The sequence below is a fragment of the Anser cygnoides genome, chromosome 2, assembly GCF_040182565.1.
Source record: "Anser cygnoides isolate HZ-2024a breed goose chromosome 2, Taihu_goose_T2T_genome, whole genome shotgun sequence".
Taxonomy (NCBI): Eukaryota; Metazoa; Chordata; class Aves; order Anseriformes; family Anatidae; genus Anser; species Anser cygnoides.
In genome coordinates, this window is record NC_089874.1 from 32,595,599 (window position 1) to 32,619,302 (window position 23,704).

The following is a 23,704-nucleotide window of genomic DNA, read 5'->3' on the forward strand; positions in this document are numbered from 1 at the left end:
TAACCTATCGGCCTATGGCCATAGAAGGTGCAGCCTGTTTTCCCCATCTGCCCTGCTCCCAGCTGTGTGCTCCCATTTTTCTCTCATCTCTGGCATTCTGTGTTCTTGGTTTTCTACCACTGTAGTGGCAGAAATCTAACCCAACAAACCCCACTGCATTCAGCACCTCCAGCACTTCGGAGAGGTCCTATTACCACATAAAGTCATAGACTTCATGAAGGGCTTTTCAATGATTTTGTGGTATTAATGGAGAGGAAAAAAAAAATTAATTCTTTAGGGCTTAAGGGCTTGTATCTGCCTGAGGAAGCTGTTCTGTGGCAAGCTGGTGAGTAAAGTTTAAGCCTCACAAGTTATTTGGTGCTGGCTTCCCTTGTGACACTCCTGTTCTACACTGAGAATGCCTTTGGGTGATGAACATAGTCAACTTTGACAGTGGATTAATTAAACTGAGCAAAGGTGCTAATAATGTGCAGTAGAAATACACATGGGGTGGCTAATGCAAAACAGTTATTTTAAACAGTTCCCTCTGAAGACCAGTTCTAAGAACTATGAGTTCAAGTATCAAACCAAATAGTCATTTAAAACATAAGGCAGATTAATTATTATTCTTCAGCATTCACAGCTAAGTCTTTCCGAGTGCCTTGCAAATATTAGGGGAACAATTAAATTAAAAAAAAAAAGTTTAAAAGATATTTATTTTTTTCACTTTGCTCACTCATTTGCATTTCAGATTTAAAAGGATTAAAGTTATTTAGAAATAATCTCATGTATAACCTTTGGGCCAGTATATGTATATATACATATGTGTATCTTTATATTTTTTATCCATAGCTATATCCTTGAAGCTTAAAATACTTAATTTTGCCTTTTTAACAATCCGAAGAGAGTTGACAATTATAGATGTGCTACTGCTGTCTGCATGTAGGAATGCACTGAAGCACGTAGGATTGCTGTAGTGATCGGTACCCGTTGCAGCCAGCAATAGCTTGCTTCAGCTTCAGTGGGGCATGATGGTACAGTCGCCTCTACAGGCATACACCAAGCCAATGGCCCAGCCACTGACAGGTATCAAGAACCCACTTTCCAGTTCTGCGCTTTGTCCAGACATTCTCAAATTGGTTAAATTTATTTAGCACACTGAAATCTGAATACTTATTGCCAGCCCTCGAGTCCCAGCTGGTACCATCTTAGCAGCTGGCAGTTCCTCACGGGAGACTGGCTCCCATTTGAAGCACACAGTCCTCAACCCTTGTCTTTGTCTTGGGAGGTTTATTTTATAATTTAAAAGTCACTCTTCATGCCTTTTCACTTTAGGATTGGTTATTTCCACTTAAAAATAATATGTCATCTTTCATACAAGGTCTGTCTTATCAGCTGCCTCATAAATTCAGACACTGAAAACAAAGTCTGCTTCCTCTGTTTATATTATTGATTGGGATGCAGAATTACGATGGGAGTGTGGTAAAAACACAAAGGCAATCACTGTGAGCATGAAACATTCATGTGCGAGTGGATTACCTCCCCAGTGAATGTTGCAGAGGATTTGTATCACATTACTCTGGCATGGATATAGAAATATTTTCTGAATATTAAGACTATGGAATAGTACAAATGGAAATAACCATAAGTGCAAGTGGGGTCAGCACCTTTTCTTCAAAATGTCATCATACTAGGATGAGACCTGTGATGAAAGCATGTAGTGTAATCTTTGCCCACTGTTATATTTTCAGTTTCATACCAAATGGTGTCTTAGCAAACAAGTCTCTGGTACAGGAACCATTGGTCTTAATTATGGTAGTAACAGATAAAATCAAGATTTCTTGTTAATATTTTTATTATTAAAGATTTCCACTATTTTGCTAGCCTATGTATCTGTCTGAAATGTGCTCAAGTCATAAGATACTTAAAGGGAGAGCTGGCCAAGAGTGATAGAGTATCTGGTGAAGGGAGCAAGTGGCTGTGGGAGCAGCAGGCACAGCAGCACTCTGGCAGAGGTGCAGTTCCTTTGCTCCCACATGAACATTTCTAATGTCCTCATCACTGAGGGAATGAGTGGGACAGCAGGAAGCAAATTCGTGATCTTACATGCTGGGCAAGGATTGGAATTAGAAGCATGGGTTTGAGTTCCTGTCCCAGACTGACAAGTGGTAAAATATTGAATTGAGTGAAGATTTCATTTATTTAGTTTTTCTGCTAACTCCTGCTCCTTCTTTGGGGCTGAATTTATGTTGGTGCATAGGAGAGAGAACTGATTCCAGTTTCAGCTCTCTTTGTTTTGAGATACTGCTTAGCCAAGCCTCAGTTCCAGAAGGGGAAACACAAACAAAGTCTATTCCACAATTATCTTTCACTAGCTCTTAGCAGTCTGTTTGATAGAGGGTTTACTTATAAGAACAGATAAATGAGTACATGAAACATCATGCTAAAAATATCACAAAATAAGAAGCACAGCAGAGCTTCATCTCTGGTCTTAGCATGAAAAGACTGTGTCCATTTGGGAAACAAAGGTGGAACCTGCCCAAGGTGCATTAAATGTAATCCTAGGTTTTCTGGGAATCAGTCCTACTTCTTCGTTTTCAGACCGTATGCTTTTCTGTGTAAATGTTCCTAGGACACTGTAATAAATCTAGTTGTTTGGTGTGTTACTGAGAAAACATTGAAGATCTGGGCCTAAAATTGCTGACCAAGAAATGTTCTGCCAGCAAGTCTTGTCATAATTTATATTTCTAACCAAAATCAAAAGGCAGCAATAGAGGCTTCTTTCTATTTCTGTCATCAGGCCATAATCCAATTATAATGTTCCAAGTTCCAAGGTGTATTTCCATCCAAGTTTTCACCTTCAAGAGAGATTAAAATGGTGTAGAATACAAGTTTCAGTCATCTCTAATTAATACTAATGATATTAATGATAATTAATGGGTAACTTTAGAGTTGAAATGAGATGAGGAAAAAAAGTAATGGCTAGTTCTTTAGGGAGGAAAAGAAGTTAATTCAATGTGTTATAATTAAAATTCTTTTCTGCCTTTTTCAGCATATCCACTGAAATATTTTGCTCTAATATTTTGCTCTAAGCTTAGTGTCTGCGCCTTGAATTCAAGAATATATGAGGAATCAAAAATGTTTAGAGACAGAGAAAAGAAGAATTTAAACCAGAAATTACTGCATAAACTACATGTTAAATACAGGCTTTTTTATTGTTATTTTGCTTTAATGTTAAGGAAATAACATAAAAATACAATTCCCTCCTCTCTTCTCTGCTGTTGTCTGATAGAGTTAAGGCAGGTGAGAAATAGAGGCATTGTCATCAATACACATTTATTTTGAACTTGTTTTGGAAGAGAGGATTAGGGGAAGGCAAAATGGAGGTGAAGTTGAAAATGGTAACAATATTGGGATTCAAAGCTTTTTGGCCTCCTTCCTCTCTTTCCAAGCCTTCAGTCTGAGATGGAGTTGTATGAGGAGCAGCAGAATGACTGGAGACAATGGGCAGTAAAATCTCTGCCTCTGAGCTCTCCTTGGATCAGATGAGGTCCTATAGGGAATGCCAATGGTGTCTGGGTAAAGTAATAATTTGTTTTATAATCATTCATTTTCTTGTCTTCATCTGCAGCCTCAGAGCCCAATTTGAAGGTACGTTCAAGGTTAAAACAAAAGGTGACGGAAAGGAGAAGCAGTCCTTTACTCAGGAGAAAGGACGGAAATGTTGTCAGTTCATTCAAGAAGCGACTCTTTGAGGTGACAGGTAATTAAGAATGGAGAAATTATGTCTTAACTGTGACTGCTTGCAGGCATGTATAAAATACTCCTAAAAGTGGTATATTGGAATTTAAATTGTTTACTAAACAAAAGTATGCGTCTTTTTTTTTTTTTTTTTAATCTTTCCTGCTGCTGGAAAGAAAAGCATATTAAAGAAATTGCTATGTATGAATAACTTGTAATCTTCAGCTTTCTACCGCTTACTAAAAAGACATTGTCCATTTGAAAGCCATCCTTTCCAGCCAGTGTGGAAAACAGTGCTTGGAAAACAGGTAGAACAAATAAATGGTAAACTGTTGATGGTAGGGGATATTAAACAAGAAAACAATAGTGTCTTCCCCTAATTTGTGTCTTCTGTACATGGAGAGCATTTGGGGTTTTGCATGTCCCACTTCTTGTCTCCTGTGGAAAATGTAGATGCAACTAGCAGGCACAAACACACCTATCTGATGTTACTTAGGTTAATCGCAGACCATTTTGGAATCTTGTGTTTGGTCCTACCCTGCTGGTTTCTCTTGCTTGAAAATGTCAATCTGTTCATTTTGATGTAAGGGCTCACTAAGCTATTTTTTCAGTAGCAAAAGTTGAAATGTTTAAATACTGAGTGACATATTTTTGGCCACAGTTGATAGTATTCTTGGTAATTGAAAGGGAACTTTTAGCATGTAAAGATATAGGATTCTGAATATAAAGGGATTAGAGGGAAAAAATGCAAAATAAATATTTGTCATCAAGTAGTATTTCTTTCAATATTTTCCCTACCCTTGAACTAAAAAAGTAGCAGGCTGGATGAACAGTGAATGCCAAAGCTTTCTTTCACCTGTTTGACGTTATAGAGTCATAACTTTGTCACATATATTATTTTGCAGAATTGCACCCCAGCTACTAAACAGTCTAAAATTCTCTCATTTTGGTGCTCAGGACTAGAATGAGTCAAGACCTTATTTGTTGATTTGAAAGAGAAGAACATTTGAGGTTTCTTGCTTTGACTTCACATTACTATTTGGTACTTTCATGGCTTGTTCAAGTATTACTACAATCAGGCTGTATGCTTATACAATGAACTGTTTCTGAACTGTCAGACATGTCTTAATTCATTTGGTATATCAGAATTATGTCACAACAAGAAGGAAGTATAAGATGTAATGAATGAATTCACTTCAGTGTCCTCATAAATGCAATTCTCATGACAACTTTTCACAGTATATCAGGTGTAAATATATAAATATATATTCCCTATAAATTATTTTCAGATCAGAATTTTTACAACTAATGTATTATTTCCATTTGCTGATGCTGTTATGAGCTTCTTGATTTCCACTTCCTTAGTTTTAGCTGATTTCTTTATATTTTGTACACTTGCAAGAAAGGTATAAAGTGAACTACTTGTCCCAGAATATTCTTTTCTACAGCCATTGACAGAGCAGAAACCTGAAAAAGAAAAAATACTGTGTTCACTTCCTGTATCTGACAATAATTCTAAGCATTACAGATTGCAATTACAATTATCAATATCGGTTATATGACACTTTTCACCTTTCATAAACAAAGCTTCCCTGATCAAGCATTTGGCTGAAGCTTTTTTCTCCTTTTTAAAATTCTTTTAACTAAAAATAGCCCTTTATTTATATAAAAGTACTGTTATAACTGTTCAAAAACTGAGGAAAAAAAAGAAGTTTCTACTGCTCTATGAAAAGTAGTCAGAAAACAGCGCAAGAACTTTACCTGACCAGCTACTCTAGCTGGGTACTGATTCACTTCAGTAAATTGAAATCAGCTTTAGCAGGAAACAGCAACAGATCCAAGAAACTACCAGGAAATCTCCTGTTATTTTTGGTCAAAGTGAGGACATATTTTTGCAAGTGAACTGAGAAAGAGTGAAGAAGCAAAGAATTGGCCATAGAATATTTACTGCCACACTTAGTTATTCATTATTTTAACTTCCTGAAGATTTGCATTTGAAAGTTATCACCTGAAATAGCCTTATCTCTACTAATGCCACATTCTTTCATCTTTATCCTTGTGAGTTGCTCCCATGTGCAGAACTTTCATTTATATCAGTATAGGATTAGAATGACTGAATACAGCAACACACAATTAGACCATCCTCTTCCCCTTTATCTTAAACAGAACTTGGGAAATATTAAATCAAGATAACATATAGCCTTTAAAATGCTATTTTAAGATTTTTGTATGTGGTCAATATTCCTTCATATTTGTACTAAAGATGCAGTGAAAGTGGTGTATATTCTGCCATTATTATTTGCGTATGTAAAAATTTGTCTACTACAGGCAGGTCCAGCACCCTTTTTAAAGACTAAGGGGATGGCAGTAGGCCTCATGAATTGATGGTATGTTATCATGACCTTTGCAAGCCTACTATCTCTGTCATTTTGATCTCTTACAGAGGCAGGACTCTATGCAATTAAAAAGAAAAGTCTTTCTTTCCTTTTCACTCTTTACAAGTTCTGTGTGTCTATCCTTGCCCGATACCAAGTATCATACCATCTTCGTGAAAATGATTAAATAATTAAATTCACCCTTTTGTGAAGCAGACAGGTCAGAAAGAGAAGGACCAAGAGTATCTTTCCTTGTTAGCACTGTAAAAGGAAAAACAAAGGAAAAGGAGAGTGAGTTAAAAAACTTTAATGTAAATAAATAGCCCATTCATAATTGGTAGATACTTTTCAACAGCAAAAGAAAACACCCTGTGCCATTAAGTGTATCCAGTTAATTGAAGTCTTGTGTTTTTTTGGTGTGAACCATGAATTAATGTATGCTTCATCTGTTTTCCAGAATCCTCAGTCAGTAGCAGCTCCCCTGGATCAGGTCCCAGTTCCCCAAGCAATGGTCCGACCAGCAGCATAACAGAAAGCGAAACCTCAGTTTTGCCATCTAGCATTCAAGCTGAGGTAAGACTCTTTCTCTTTATTGGGTGGATAGCTGCTCAGACTGCAAGATTGAAGAGATTTGAAACTTTAGTTTGATGATACATACAAGCAAAATAATTGAAGAAATTATAATCATCAGGGATACCAGGACACTGCAGGCTGACAGCAGAGTATGTTATATATGAGATATGTGTTCAGAAAGGAGGCCAGCAAATAAAGAGACTCTTTGGTAACAAAAATCTAAACAAAAGCAGCAGTGATGCTACCAAAGAAGCTGAAGAAGGCTATGGAAGGAACTAGGAAGCATCTGTTTTGTAGAATATTAGGGAAGATATTGGGGAGCAAGGGCACAAAGAACTAATGAGGCAACAACAGTTGAATGTGAGATGAACAATCACTGCAATGTTTGCAGTGTCACTGCAGCCCTTTTCCTGGATGAGGTAGAATAGCAATGCTTTACCTGTTTTCAGGATCTCATATTGCTGTGGGTGGGAGGAAATCTGGCTTATCTTCTGGGATAATTTGAAGAAGTGCATGATGATGAATGCTAATGAAGAACTTTCACATGTGAAAGAGTGACTTCATCATTGCTGACTCTAACACTTAGGAGATAAGGCAATCCCGGGTTCAGATGCTGTTGAAGTAGATTTGTTTAGGTACAGTATCAGTGTTAAGTGACTAAGTCTTTTTTCACATCTGCCTTTTATTTTGCTGCACCTCAGTTTCCTTATCTTTTCAGTGCTTACCAACATAACTGATTTGCTAAGAGTCTTTGATACTTGTTTTGTGAAGCTAGATTGTACACGGAAGGAATCTTAACTACTCATTATTATGTTTCATACATACGTGCCTATAATGACAGGAATGCAGATGGTAAATCAGTTGTGATAAACCTCATTTACCATAGACATCAGGCCTAAGTCATGCTTTCCATGGCAACATTGTAAAGGGACAATAAATTAATGCAACCAAGAGAGAATGAAATTCAGAAACATTCCGTGTCCATTGTCCTTACAAATAGCAATTCTTGCTTTGGTGGTAAAATTTTCTATTAATCGTTGGTTTATATTCTTTGTGTTAGAAAAAATTGCATAAGAAAACGTGATTTAACAGAGCTTTAGCTAATGGAGCTATTTCTCCAGGTCAGTGGCAGGACATTCACCTCAGAAAAAAAAAATGGAATGGGCAGTTCAACCTCCAGCAGTGACTTTTCCCCATAATGAATTAATTGTGTGTGTGAACTATGATCCAGGGGGCAGGTGGGTGACCTCTGCACACTGATTAGTAGCCTCTCTCTGGCCCGTAACCAAAAAGAAAAAAAATGGCATTGATGGCTAACATGTGGTCTTGCCTCATAGCCCCTCTGTATGTGATTGCAAAAAAATGTAAATGATGCAGAGCAATATCCATCATTCAGATAAGATCAGATCCTAGTTCTGTGGAATTAAATGGTATATTTTAATATTGGGAATGTTGTAGTTAGAAGTTTGGCATATATGGATGTTAATGCTGTATTAAACAGGAAAACATATCCAATTGGATTTTGTGTTGATTTGAGGATACTACAAAATGTAAGGGGAATAATGACTCAGACTGGTTTACAGTGCTTGTTACTTTGCACATTTTAGTTTCTGGACATTTGCCCACAGTGTTGAACCACTATAAAGACAAGCATACAACCTGGTCAGACTGGCAATCTGGGAAGATTTGGAAATGCTATACCAAGAACCAACAAAGTTATACTCTGTTTATTAATAGAAAAATGCGTTGCACATCAGTCGCCATTACTTTGCCAGACATCTGTAGGTTTAGTTCCACACAATCCAGAATTTCAAATGAGCCTAAAAAGTTCCTTTTAAATTTAATTTCCATGTGCTGGAGTCAGTCACTCAGCTGGCTGGAAGTGAGCTAAAAAACTGAAACTACTGACTTCCATTTCTGGATCCAGTCAGGGATTTCTTTACCTCTCTGGTTACTGGACTGTTAATACTGTGGTCCTGTGGGCTCTAACATTTTTCCATAAATCTCAATTTCAGTGCATTTTGTTTTCAGTGGGATTTTCCTTGGTAGTTTAACAGCAACCAAACTGCTACATATCGCTTTGCTAGCTTAGCATTAGCTGCCAGCTCTCCAATGCTGTATATCTAATTAATTTTTCATCAGTTACACAAAGTACAGAAGTTTCTAATAATAGGATAAGTGTTCCAAAATCACCCAAAGTATCACTTGTTTTGCTGTAATCCTGCATGACTCACATTGCTGTTGTTTCATAATCGTTGTTGTGACATTTGCAGTAAGTGTTGTGCTCATATCTGAGTGGGTGGATAGCCGTGGTTTTCATGGCAGCAAATAAAACACTTTTGCTGGGGAAAAACAGGTTGCTATGACAGAGCCATTTACCAGTAAAACATGAGTCAATACCGTAAATGATTACACTCCAGTGCATAGACAGAATTAGAGCATTATCAGTAATGAAACAGATTTTTAAAGTCTTTTTGACATATCCATTTGAATAGCTAGACCTCTAAATGGTTTACCCTCTGGAGCAGACAGTCTGGTGAGCAGACATTTACATTTTTTTGAATGCATAAAGGTGCTCTGCAAATGGTACATTTTTGCAAATAATCTTTTACTATCACAGTTCCCCTAATGGTACTTTCAGTACCATTTCTTAAAACACTGGTCTCATTATATGAAACTTGAAAGTTAAACTCAAGATTTTAATTGCGCCTTATAAATAAAATGCTGTTTTTATTAGGCCCACTTCTCTCCAGCATCATCAAGGTTCACCGCAGTAGCTATTTGTCTCATGTAGCGTGCCGTACATTTTCAGGTCACCTGCTGTGCTGGGGCTAAATCGAACTTGCATGAGAAATGCAAGCAGGATTGATCCCCTGCACAGCATGTCCTTTGTGTTCGGAGGGACAACCTGCCGTAGTCATGAGAAATGATTAATTTTGGGCATACGCAGCCTGGTCAAAAGCCATTGAAGGCAATGACAAGTTTTCACGTGGTATCAGTGGGCTTCAGGTAATTTTCTTTCTCTTTCATTTGCTTATTGGAGAGCAGCATTTCCTAGAATATCACTTTATACAGGAGACATAAATGACAGATACATGTGTGATAGATAAATGTATGATACAGCAGATACATGTATGGCAGCATACATGGCAGATAAATGTATATTTGATTTGTGCAAGCCCACAGCCCTATGTTTGTAATTCTCAGCTCAATATGGCACACTTTGCAAGTGGCTAGCGGCAAATTGTCTGAGTTTCTGACCAGCTGGTGAGCTGTAGGCGAAGAGAGTCTAATTAGCAAAATAAGAAATAAGAATATAATAGTGAATATTCAAAGCTAAGAAAAACTTAGTCTAGCTTCACAATTTACAAGTATTAAAGCCAAACCATTTCCTCTTCCCCATCTAATGTCTAGATGTGCATATAAACATGTGCACATGAAGTTGGTGTTCCTGCTTCTCTGCAGGCCCTGGCAGCAAAATAGAAGTACGATAACTAAATATGGGTACTTGTTGATCATCCTGCACTGTTACATTTCATTACCATACCTCTATTTTAAGAAAGAGAGGAAGTATGCTGACAGGCTATTTTAAGCATCAGGGAGCAGGATCCATGGGCCCAGAGAGTATGTATATGGAGGAGCAAGTAAGGCAGTTGTTTTTTGGCGTAATTTAGGTGCCAGTCCAAACCACCAAGTCTGCATGGAGAAGGAGGACCATGACTTAGCCGTTGTGCTGCCAAGTGACACTTCTGGCAACTCCAGTTTGTGCCACCATCTCAGGGTATTGTCAACTGTGTAAAAAGAGAATTTGCAGCTGGGGTCATGCAGTTGTATTGCAGCATGTACTGGACCCTAATCCATGCAGGTGGGCTGCTAAACTTATGTTGGGAGATGAGGTTTTACTGGCATTTAGGCTAATTTTTATTGAAACTATTAAAAAAAAAAGTTACCAAAATGAAAATGACTGATTATTAGAGGTATTAAAAAGTTTGATAGAAGTAGTCTCACTAATAAGTTCCTGTTTTCAACATTAACTTCGCATGGTATGTAACATGATTGATTCTGCCTTGTGTAACAGTCATGCCTGATCTTAATGTGGGAATATGTTTTACTGTCATAAACACTGTCACAGTCATGTTTGTTAATTCAAATCATAGAAGGTAATAGTGGCATACTGAAAACCAAAAAGGAAACATGCATTTTGAAGTGGCTCTGTGTACATAGTGCAGTGGGTACAAATTTGATGATGTTCTAGAAAGCACATCAGAGGTGCTGCAGTGTCCTTTTCCAGTTAAATCTTTGTAGTCTTCCTCACTTATATCTCCACAGTCTTGACATATTTGGTTTTAATCATGGTCAAAGTTGGATATTATCAAGGCAAGACACTGTTAGCCAAGAATAAATGTAATATACAAGTGAAGCTTCTTTGTTTCATATGCTATCTGTTGAGATTCCCTAGGCACCAAAAGAAAATTACAGAGATAGACTTCTACTGTTATTGTCTCGGTGATAGGTCATATCTCCAAACAAACTGTATGAGGAAGGTTATGTTTTGCAATAACATCCTGTGTTTTTGTGCCTAACCACTTTTCATTGATGGTCTGAAGTTGCATTGTATTAGCACAAAGTATTTTACAGAGTTAATTGATATTCCAGGTTTGTCCAGGGGAAAATCTACAGCTCCCCACAACATGCTTGACAAGTTATTATATTTACTTTAGTCAAAGCCCGAGTGTGCAGTATCCCTCTTGGAGGTGGTCTATTATTGGAGTCCCATATGCTTTTTGTTTGGGAAGAAAGCAGTCACTGTGTCATACTGTTACACAGGGTATTCTTTTTCAAGGATGTTGTTCCCTTGGGGACCATATCATGCCAGAGTTCCTAAGTCTAATAAGACCTTTGTAGGTCTTATTGTGTTAAAGTTCTGGGAGGGAAGCAAGAGTTAAACAGAAAATGTAATTCAAGCAACTATACTAGACCACATGTTGAAAAACATGACTGTTAAAGTAGAAAGTCAAAGGCATCAAAAAGATTCCTGTTGTGGTAATGTAACTTTTTATGTTTCTTCCCAATGAATCTAAAATGGAAAGACAGAGGGTGATCTTAGTAGAATGTCTGATTTTACTTGACAGTAATTAAAAATATATCAGCAATTCCACATCCTTGAAAATTATATCACAAGGATTCAAAACAAGCGTTAAAGATTTTAACTTTAAAGGAGTTAGGCTGTGAGAGGGTTCACCATCATCATCAGAGAATGATGGGACGCTGTTCTTCTGTATATGCAGAGAGAGAGTATATTTTTTTAAACATCAGATGTGACAATGTGGCTCATTTTCTACCCAAGATTCCCATGTTAATGGAAGTAAATAATGTGTCTGAAACATCCTCATATCACAATATGGGTAAATTAACACATAAACCAGGTAGGATACGTTTCATACCTTACCACAAAACTTTAATAACCATAGCAATGTACAGAACTAATACATCCATAATCATGACACCTTTGGTTTGGCTAGATAAAGTCCTTAATTCATTGGCTAAACTCTCACTGAATTTCTAATAGTGAAAGTGCAGTTGACGAGAGAAGAGAAGGTCTAAGAATCCTCAAGATTCTGGGATGGAGTAGGAATTTGACTTACTAACCAAGGCATAATCCCAGATGTATTCCAGTTGTTTTCCTAAGGAAGGAAATATCAATAGCTTTTTTACAGGGACAGTACTTATCTGGAACCCCATTGGGATGCAAACCAATGCATGATACATAACTGGCTATCAATGCACAACCAGAATAAAGTAGCCAAGATAAAAAGCCTGGAGATTATACATACTTTGTTTTTTCTCTTTATTCCAGCATCTGGTTTCACAGCAACGCCTTTTGATTCAGGATGAATCAGTGAACTTGTTGAGTCTGTACACATCCCCTTCTCTGCCCAACATTACCTTGGGACTTCCAGCAGTACAAACTCAAATCACTGTAAGTGACCAGTCCAAAGTCTTCCTGTCTACTTTTGCTCCCTGAAAGACTATTTTCTGCATATTCTCTTTTTTAGCATTTTGGAACACAAGCAATTGAGAGTAGGAGCCAGACCTTTCTTTGCATTGGGCAACTTCTGAAAATTTAAGGGCACAACTTGAAAGCAGTAATCATTCTTAATCACAAATAAGTGCCAGTGTGGAGCTTATCTAAATATGGGCCATATGTATTGCATTTATATCTGCAAATCTGGTAACAGATTTCAGACATGGTGAGAAGAACATGAGGAGACAATTTAGTATAAGTGTTCAAATTATATGATCACTCCTACCTGGTAAAGTACAGCACCTGTAACTTTTTATAATGAGATGCCAACAGGAACATAAGCTGGGCTGAAGTGTGGTAGTGGAAGAACCCTGTATTTCTGCAACTGAGTTTGTTTTATAGGGGGTGTACTATCAATCATATAAATTAAATCTGTGGATATATAAACAACATTTAATGACTAGTTATATTCATATGCCCTTTGTTCAGTCTGTAGCAATCAACTTTATTTAGAGCTCTATGTTAAATCAGTATGTGAAATGTATAAGAAAACAGATACAGTATGTATGGAAATCCATGTTGATGGATAAAGATCTTTAGATCTAGCCAGTTACAGTAATCTGGAAGTGAAATCTGAGGCTCAGTAAAATAACTGAAAACTTTGCTACCGGTCAAAACTTTTCTTTCCTGATTTCCTGCAAAAATGTAAAATACTAATAAAATTATATGATGGTTCTATACAACACTGTATAAATTCTGAAGAAATTCTAGCAATTCATATTTGACAGAACATGAATTGGTAAAATATAAAAATTCTAGATTTCCAGAATATAAAAAGCATATATATATACAGTCTACTATGGTTTGTTAGAAGTACTACTAAATTCCAGTGCTAAACTTAGTTGCAGGTTAAAGTTTCATGCCATTTTATGACTTTTTCAGTACATTTAATGTTCTCACCAATAGCATATTATTGCAGTCCAACATTTTAACATTAGATAGAACTTTGCGTGTAAAATTGTGCAAGCTTTAAATCACTTCTTTTGAAGTCTTTCATGAAATATTTATAAGCAAGTTATTGTTTTTAAGGGATGGAAAACTTGACCTGAACATGAAAAGTAGTGCTTACTTTTCCAGTCTATATCATCAAAAATTTCCTAGCTATTTCACAAAAATATAACTAGCTTCAAAGAAATTTTATAACATTGAAAAAGGAACTGAAAACATCTTTAATTTTCTCACTCAAATGATGAGAGCTTTTGATGTTACCAGCTTGCACCAAATATTACTTTTGGCATTTGAAAAAATAAAGGGGTTGATTTATGCATGTATTGTTTACTTCTGTTACCAGAATAAGTAGTTGCAAACTGAATGTTAAGCTAACTTAGGTGTTCGTTTTTCAGGGAAGGATAGTGACAGAGGGTAAGGTAAGCATACACCCCCCAAAAATTTGTGTAAACTTTGGTTTGCCTCGTTACGATATGCGAAATTCGGATTGTCAGAGAGAGATTTTTTTACCATGACATACCATAAGTGGTTTTCAGCAAGCCTCAACACACTTATTTCTGTTAACTGTAAAAATTACTACTCAAGCTTAACTACCCTTCTAAGAAATACATTTTGTTAAAACTAGGTTTTTATTAGGAACAAAGAAATCTATAAAGCAGATATGCAATCCTGAAGGGCCAAAGCTTACCAAAAGCTTGAAATCAATAACTGTGCAATTTATAAGGGCACTTTAAAATGCCACACACATACAACAGCTCTTGATAATTCAGTAGACCAGAGTTTAACTGTACAAATTTACTTTGCAAAAGGTGAAAGTTTTGAGCTGTCCTTCAGGGAGTCAGGGAATGCTCCAGGAAAAGTAATAGCTTACCACTACTACAGGTAATTATTTTGTTTTGCTGATTGGCTTGCTGTCTGATGGAAAGTTATGTGAAAACTAAGCCTTGCCTACTCCAAGCTCAATGGAAACTATTTCCTCTGATCCCCTATTTTCCTGTGCAGGAGGCTGGGAAAGGTCTTTAGGAATTTTAAGGATAGGTCCTGTCTTTTCATTAATAATGTTGACTAGTAGTTCCTTGTGCTTTGGCTTTTATTACTGAATTTTTCCAAGTGCTTTCGTTATTTAATTTCTTGCAGTGCTACATTTAACAGGCTTGTTCCCCCTCCCTTTTCATCTCAGAATCAAAGTGTAAGAGAGGGATTTTAACTATTTTTTCTGCATTTAGAAAACATACTGTAAGACCATACAATCAGACAAGTGGAGATATAAATGGCCAGGTCAATGAAAAGCAGTTACCAGTGTCATTGTTTTTTTGACAGGCTTCATCATCATTCAAAGAAAAGCAGAAAGGAGAGACCCAGACACTCAGACAAGGAGTGGCCTTGGCTGGACAGTATGGGGGGAGCATTCCTCCATCTTCAACTCATCCTCATGTTGCTTTGGAGGGAAAGCCAAATAGCAGCCACCAGGCTCTCTTGCAACATCTGTTACTGAAAGAACAAATGAGACAGCAAAAACTTCTTGTGACTGGTAATGATCAAAGCTTCAACACAACAATCATTTTTGATATTTTTAATGACATTTGTATTCTGACTGTTGTGAAAAGTGGAAGGGTGGGAGAGAAAAGCATAGCATTTTGTTTACCCATTTTAGTGATTCTGCTTGAGTTCATTAGCCTGAAAGAATTCGGTGATTACAGAAAAGAGAAAACGATTACTTCATCACATTCTTTTGCAGCTGCTGAACTTCCCAGCGTGGCTAGGCATTTGGTACACGTCCCACTGCATCAGCACTGATGCAAAGTTCTGCAACATACACCACTCTTCTTATTGAGAGATTTCTATTCTATTAGAACCAGTAGTTTGTTTTTCTTCACACTGGAGTGAAATGTCACTCTTTTGCAGGAGCGGTTCCTCTTCATCCACAGTCTCCTTTAGCAGCGAAGGAAAGAGTCTCACCTGGCATAAGAGCTGCCCACAAACTGCCTCGTCACAGGCCACTGAATCGAACCCAGTCAGCTCCTCTTCCTCAGAGTACTTTGGCCCAGCTGGTCATCCAGCAGCAACATCAACAGTTTTTGGAGAAGCAGAAACAGTACCAGCAACAGATCCACATGAATAAGGTGAGTTCTGAAAGTAAGGAATTTCTAATGAACATCAGTGTTGAAAACTAATAAGGAAATAGATGTCAGTGCCACATGGTAGATGAGAATAGACAGGTTCTTGCACGATTACCTTGCTTATGCATAGTTAGTGTACTTTTATATAGATCTTAAATTTCGGCTTTTGATACATTAGTATATGCTTGTTGACACCAATAAGAATACAGTTCAATGAAATAGGTATCAAAGCATCTTTCAGGTTTATTTACATATGCTTTCCTGACAAATGGTAAATTATGCCTTAAAGATTACTGGCTGTCTATCCAGCTTTTTTTATTTGTCATTTCCAGTTTCAGAAATCATTCAGTTCAGCTGCCTTTGAATCATATTTTAAGTTCATTTGTTGTGGAACAGTATGTGGAATAAATATATAATTCATTTGAAGTCAATCAGCTGATGAAATTGATCTTTTTTGTGTTAGAAATATATTGATAATCTGAATAATTTTTTAATCATCTTTTATCAAATCAGCTTCTTCAATGTAAGTTCATGGATAACATAGAAGTTTGTTAGCTATATGGTGATATAAAAATGCCAGTGAAGGAGAAAGAGAAGAATTTGCTATTGCTAATATCAGATACAAGTTGAACTGGTCCCCTGTTTCCCTGTATAGTAACACATTTTTCTGAGGAGAAAGAAAGAAGAAAAGGGACCATTCACTAATAAACAAAGTACAGCAATATCTAGGTAGATTTATCAGAGGCTAATGATTCTACAACAAATGCGATGCTGTTCCCTGCTCTAAAATGAAAATATTCAAGTAATTAAATGCTTTTATCTGAAGAACATTTTTCTTCACTTACTGTGTAACCTTCCAAAAGTTGTTTGCTGGAGCTCCTTGAATAATTCAAATATAGATTGATAACACATCTTTACTTCTTGTTTTGTTTATTTGATAACTATATAGAAGAGCTAATGGCAAAGAAGAAAAGATGAAAAGCAGGGTATTCACTCTTTGTACCTATGTGAAAAGAAAAAAAAGTCAATCCACCTTACAAGGGTGAACTTCCCAGGGGGTACTGATTCTTTGGAATCTACTAAGAATTCCCAACAAAATTAGAAACAAACCTAGAGTTTAAGTACATAGTTTGTACAGTGGTTTGGTTATTAAACCTTGTCTTAATTAGGAAAAATGAAGACCAGAAAACTTCAAAGTTCAGAGCTGATCCTTGCATGTTAACCCCTCTCAGCTTGGGTGTTTTGATTACTCAACTAGGACTCCAGTTGGCTTTTCTTCGAGTATGCATTCCATATGTTTAATCAAGATGGCATATCTTGTAGCCTCAGGTTTTGAAAATATTTCACCTGCCCTCAACTGTTTGAAAAGAATCTTTACCAGTAAAGTAGTGAGTCTTTATGCTGTTTGTGGGTATCCACTGCAAACTGATCAGTTACTGTTCATGCATTCTTCACAAAGCAAAGAACCACATTGACATGTTTGTATTAGGTCATGCTTATTTGCATACATTCTACCATAGCATTTGGGGATATGCACTGTGACTTAGAGGAACATTTTTCCTGAATGTCAAAATTAAACTTGAGACACATTTGACTAGGATACATTGCACCTCACAAGATTCAGGCTGGAAGAGAACTAAAAAGAGTGAGGTTGGCCTGTGGTGGTGCTTGTTTCAGTGTTAAACTTTTATGAAACAAAACATTGAGAACAAGTCCCTCTCAAAACATATTTGAAATACACATTCATTCTCACATGGGTATTTGTAATAAAGAGACAAAACAATTGCTTCTCTTAAAACCTAACGAACCTAGCTTTTATTCTCTACAGTATAGGCTATATGCATATGTAGGTAGTAGAAATTTATCTTTATCCCAGGGTCTTTAGCTTACTTACTTTGCCCAGATCGCTCAGTCTCCTTTATCTCTACTCCCAGAGCAGCTAGCTTTCATCAGGAGCACAGTAACTCACCAGAGCAGCAAACACCTAAGGAGGGATAGGATCATGCTGCATCCACAGAAGCAGTGGATTATGTGAGGACATGGGTGGTTTGTCAGACTTTTTTTACTGTCTGTAGCAGAGGTTTTTCTACCATACCATTCCCAGAAGAACCATTCTGATGAATACCACTGAAAATGACCATGCTCCAATCATACATCTGTGCTCTGCAGGTATATGGAAAGCCAGGTGCTTTCTTATGTAATTAACAGAAGAAATGTTATTTTTAAAAACTGGCATTTAATGGTAGCCATTATAGAAGGGAGTGAGAAATGATCAAATCAGCAAGTGGCTGATAAGTACTGAATTTAAAATTATATTTTTTAACGCTTTAAATTTAAAGGTTCAGATTGAACATCTGTGCTGGCATAAGGTCTTTTAACTCCACCAGCAGGATGGGACATACTTTGTTCATTCTTAAACCTTACCTTTATTTGCAGTTGAAGTTTTTTGTTCATTATTTAAGCTAACAGCTTTGTGTGGCTCTTACAATCAAACTTGAACTCTGCAGAGGAGGCTTATCTGAACCGTAGAATGAGATGTTCTACGCCATGTAGCAAAGCGACCCGACATCTTTGCATTTCTTAGGACAAGTCTGAGCATGTATCAAGTGAATACATGTATTTATTTTTCACTCCTCTTTCCTCACTGTTCTGAACGTAGGCCATATAATGAAACACATATCTGCACAGATATGTAATTCCCTCCTTTTCAGTCTTGAAAAAATGTTTTAATGAGGAGTACTCAAATATTCTCTTAAAAAATTTGGTTAGAAAGATGAGAACCATTTTAAGCTGAGAAGACTATGAAATCCCAATTGATCAAGAGTTTAGAACAAGTTAATACATTCTATTTAATTTCCATTTCTTTTTCCTTTTCTCCTTATGTTTAGGACTGTGTAAGTACTTAAGGCTGTCATATATTTCAACTGAAACAGGTATTTGAATTTTTGCCTTGAAATGTGATGATACGGCATGTGTCAGCAGTCCCTGAAAAGTGATTTTGGTCAGATCTTGGTGGACAAATAGGCAAATCTTGCTGTAACAGCAAAAAGAGGAAGAGAGCAATAGTTTCTCCCCACCCCATAGATCTTTTATTTATCTTGTGTTAAAAAGTGATTTCTTTTCTTTGATAAAAGAATATACTTCAGCAGCAAGCCAGTGCTTCAAGCCAGTGCTGTTGTGAGGGTGATAACAAGCAAAATCTGACATAGGTCAGAGGTAAAGAATTCCCCTGGATCATTTCCATTCTGAAAAGAAAATCATTGCCAAAAGGTGTGCCTCTGTCCTTAATAACAAAGAGAAGATCCCCTATGGATTATTTCTGGTCAGCTGTCATATGCCAGGCTTTTGATGTGGGAAATGGTATACGTCTGCACTGAAGCATGACATTTATACCTGTGGGATCTACTATGCTGACCTTCTAAAAACATGCTGCAAAAGTCGACATCGCATCCAAAAGTAGGTAGAAACCCTTGTCCCAGCTTTCTGGAGAAAAAATGATAATGAATGTGCAGTAACCTGAACTCCACTTGTCTTTGGGAAGCTCGACTTTGCTGTTGTCAGCTTTAATACACTTCAGTCCAACTGACAGCTTATTTCCTCATAAGGCCCTTTGATCACCATTGTAGAACTTCATTTTGCTCAATAAAGGGAGTCCAAAGTCTGAAACCTCCAACTAAAATTATTGCAGTTGAGTACCGAAAAACTGCTACTACAGTAAAAATCCTAAAATCTTGTTTTCATTTGTGCATATCTGTATCTAAAAAGGTTTTATGCTGCCACTTGCAGGGAAAAAAAAAAAGGGATTTTGAGATAACTAATACAAGTGCAAAACTGATAGCATAAGTCTGAGTTCTAGAAAATCTCAGAAATTATAATGTAATCAGCAAGTGAACAAAGCCCTCTACCTTTAAAAGGTGGGATTTTTGGTTGTTTTTTCTTTTTTCTTTTTTTTTTTTTTTTTTACCCACGTGTATCATGAATAAAGTCCTACCTCTGCTAAAGCTAAACTACACTGTCTTCACTGGGACCAAGATTTCATTTGATCAGTGAACGAACTTCATCCACTTCAAATGAACTCCACAAGTGCTCTTTAAAAAATGTGTTGATAGCATTTTGACTACACACAATTATTTGTCAATGATAGAGTCCTATATTGGAGTAATGAAGATTAAAATAGTGGGTCAGTTTGCAGTGTGCACTAAAGCACAGAAGCAGTATGGACAATGTTAAAGGTTAAATAAGGAGTCCCTGAATTTCCGTTTTCATTCCAGGGTATTAATAGTTTTGAATGGTTTAAATGGTAAAAATAGTTTCAAATATGGATGTTTCTATTGATCAGTTAACAGAAGAAACTAAGATTATTTGTCATCAATAGGAATATTGAAAAGAGTCAGTTAACCACAGATTCATTATTCAGCCATCTGATATTTAATGAAATAAGAAAGACTGTTTTGATCAGGTTCAACTTGAATAAATGAACCTAGTTTCATTAAATAGATTATGACTGAGATTTTGGCTTTCCAGCTTACCTTTCTGACTAGCATCTTCTGAAAGTGAGAGAGGTAGCATGCCTCTTCTTTCAATATTGCTCATAGTGGGGGATTATGTGGACAAGACTGCAGCAACAATTAAAAATGCCCAGAGAATTTTTTCCTTTCTTGAGAACTAATGTTTAAGACATAATTCAGAAAAATGATCTTGAAGGTTTAAATGCATCCGTTAGAAACTGAAATGCATGGGTAACAGAAAATGGGTTAGAAATGCATGGGTAACAGAAAACAGTAAGCAGGTGCCAAGTCATTTTAGTATGGCTAACAACTTACATAGCTGGTCAATGTAATCTGATAGCTACAGAACAGAAGGAGAAAAAGTGTTTTCCATAAGTATGTAAATGAGTTCCTAGAAATGACAGCCATGTATTTGAAAAGAACAATTAATCAAGGAAAGAAATGTATGTGGTGGCTGCATCAGGATTTTGTGCTTTGTCTCTTTGTAAACACATTTTATTTAAAATATTCCATTTTACAAGAGCTTGTTATTTCAAAGGAGACAAAGACAGTGGCTGCAACTAAAGGCCCTATAAAGTGGTTGTTGCAGTGTCCAGATTATTTGTGCTTTGTTTTCCATTTTTTGGTACAGCCAAGAAAGTTTGATTGTTTTTGATGTCTTTTTTTGGACTCTTGCAGTTATACAATGGAGCTGATGTCTGTAAATGCTTCCTCTCCTGCTGCCACTATTTACTTTGGCTCATGAATATCCCTTACAGTTTAATTTCCTGAAAATAAAAGGGGAAAAAAATATAGGTTACATTAGCAAGAAGCCATTTTTTTAAGTAACTCCTTTACTTGGAATACCAATTACAAGAATGTGTATTGGTTCAAGAAGAACAATATGTACAACTAATTTATTCATTAAGTATAAACCACTCTTTTTTAAGTTATTTTTAAACGTAGTCTTACTAAAGCTCAGATTAAGCAATCACATTCTCAAAATGAAAAATGTACGTTAAAACCAGGAAAAAGTTCTTCATGTATCTACAGATAAATTCAGAATTAAAAAAAAAAAAAAAGAGAGTGGAGATTTAAAGTGAAAGATTTAAATGTTAAGTGTAAGCAGAAGGATCCGGCTGCATTGTAAAAGGACTTGAGCAGTGTTCCATTCAGGGTTTACTTTCTGCTGTGTAATCCAGCTTTAGGTAGAGAGGTACAATAGAAATATTGACCCTAAACTGTTATTTTTTCATGTCTCCAGATATGTAATTTTCTGCAGTAGTGCCAGGAGTATACATAGGATTATATAGTATAAAAGAAGATTTTTCGGACAGGAGAATTGAACAGTCTCCTGATAATTATACTAATGTAATTATTGGAATAAGATGGGGCTGCCTTTAAAAACCACATTAACAAATATGAAAGCATGGTGGTGATATGGCTTAGCAGACTGAGCAGCAGGAGTGTTTCTTCAGGTTTTGCCCCCATGTGGTCCACCCATTTTGTCAGGCTCAGTCACATGAGAGGACATGACTCTAGTGCTTCCTAGCCTGGGGCTTAGTTTCATTCTCAATTCTGCCATCAAGTCACAATGCAAAGGATGTTTTTAATAAGACTTTGCATGAAAGATGACAATATTTACGTACTTGATGACAATATTTACGTACTTTGTAAATTTTATTGTGAAAAAAAAAAGAGAAAAAAAAACACTTCAATTTCACAGAGTTTTAGAAGATTTAATTTGTTTAGCTCCTTCTGTCACCAAAGTCTGGAGCAAATCTCCTGACTTCCGTGGTGTGGGAGCGGGTGCCAAACAGGCACACTGCAAATTGAAATGCACGCAAATACCACACTAGTCTCCACAGTTCTTGTGTATGCTTGTATCTCCCTGCTGATTGCATGCAAAAAGCATTTGCAGTGTTCCACATGTAGATTATATACTGCAGGCCATCATGTGTTGCATCAGAAAGCTCAGCAGCACTGAAGATGTGTGCCATACAGCAGCATGAAGAAGAAAGAGCCTGACATTAAAATGAAACAAGTATAAAAGGAGAGCAGTAATGAGCTAAATATGTCTTAACTTTGCCGTGGACATGCAGTCCTTTTCTGTTGGCTTTCCATCCAGAATAACCCACCTGATGTCAAGTAACTGGCACATGGGATGCTTTACAGATGGAGCAGCACTAGTGACTCTCATGGCTGTATGTGATGATCTGTCGCACAGATGTTTCAGCTTGTACTTGCTTACTGGCCGGCCAGCCTTACCTTTTGCTTTTGCTTGAGGAATGGAGAGGGATCACATGCAGATGTTTAAGTAAGCAACAGAGTAGCATACCCAATCTGAATATATGTAGTGAGCTTCAGTGCCTTCCTGGTTGGTGTCATCCCCCAGCAAACAACTGGAAAAGATTTATGGGTTTCATCTGAGAAATTGTCAAGATTCTTCTTAATAAAAGGAGACACGTTGCGTTAGTTGCAGTAATGAAAACGCCTCAGTTCAGAGCAGGCCACCTGCAGCATGAGGGATACAGGTGTTGTGATTTTGCAGTTTCCAGAGCAATGAAAAGGGATTTTTGGTTGTTTCTTTTTAGTAAACCATTATGTTCCCATTACCCCCACTCCACCCCCCCCCCAAAAAAAAAAAAAAAAAAAAAAAAGAAGGTTTGCTGTGACTACAGCCTGTAGACTTCCACTGCGGAATTTATTTCTCCACTGAGGTGAGGTGTGTGTCCCAACATCACTGGGACTGCACAATCAAATCTTTCAGTTATCGTTGCTGACTTTGTGTGTTTCTGAGTCCAGCTGTAGCTTCTTGATCATAGTTTACATGACAATGCTGCCCTTCCCTGGGGTGGCATTTTTCTATGCATTAGTGAGTAGAATGAAAGAACTACACCAGCCATGGTTTGTGACAAAATATCTGTACTGAAGCCATACAGTAACTCTGCATATAAACCCAGCAAAAACTCAGTTTGAAAGACTTGATATCTGTGGAAGGGGTGGGCAGATGGGAGAAGGGAGGAAGGTAAAGTGTTTTTTCTTCTAAGTATATTTGGCCTTGATGATACAAGTCAGTATTTGTTTAAAATCAAGTGGGCCAGTTGAATAAGTGATAATTACTCATTTAGTCCTGCAGATGCTTACTTATCTGTCTGATTTATGCCTCTTTCAACAAGGCCTTTTTTTTTTTTTTGAGTTTGGCTTTTGGATTACATTTGGACTTTTTTTTTTTTTGGAATATACTTGTGACATCTTAAACAAGAAAGCATAAAGCATAAACTATATTTGGTTGTGACACTCAGGCATCTGACACTTCAGTAAAGCTTTACAGTAGCAGTTAGTAGTGTAAAAACAGTATTGCCTGGGTAGCTGTGTTATATTGTCACTGCTGAA

The 23,704-nt window shown here is 36.9% G+C and overlaps 1 protein-coding gene across 18 annotated transcripts in view; it reads left to right on the plus strand.

Annotated features, from left to right (window-relative positions):
- Positions 1-23,704, plus strand: part of HDAC9 (histone deacetylase 9) — a 480,254-nt gene that overhangs the window by 262,920 nt on the left and 193,630 nt on the right. For all 18 annotated transcript variants that reach the window (XM_048068356.2, XM_048068353.2, XM_013171797.3 and 15 more), the window contains 5 exons: positions 3,611-3,742; positions 6,553-6,668; positions 12,526-12,648; positions 15,022-15,232; positions 15,607-15,824. In XM_048068356.2, coding sequence (XP_047924313.1) covers positions 3,611-3,742; positions 6,553-6,668; positions 12,526-12,648; positions 15,022-15,232; positions 15,607-15,824 — 800 coding nt within the window. The remainder of the gene's footprint in view (positions 1-3,610; positions 3,743-6,552; positions 6,669-12,525; positions 12,649-15,021; positions 15,233-15,606; positions 15,825-23,704) is intronic.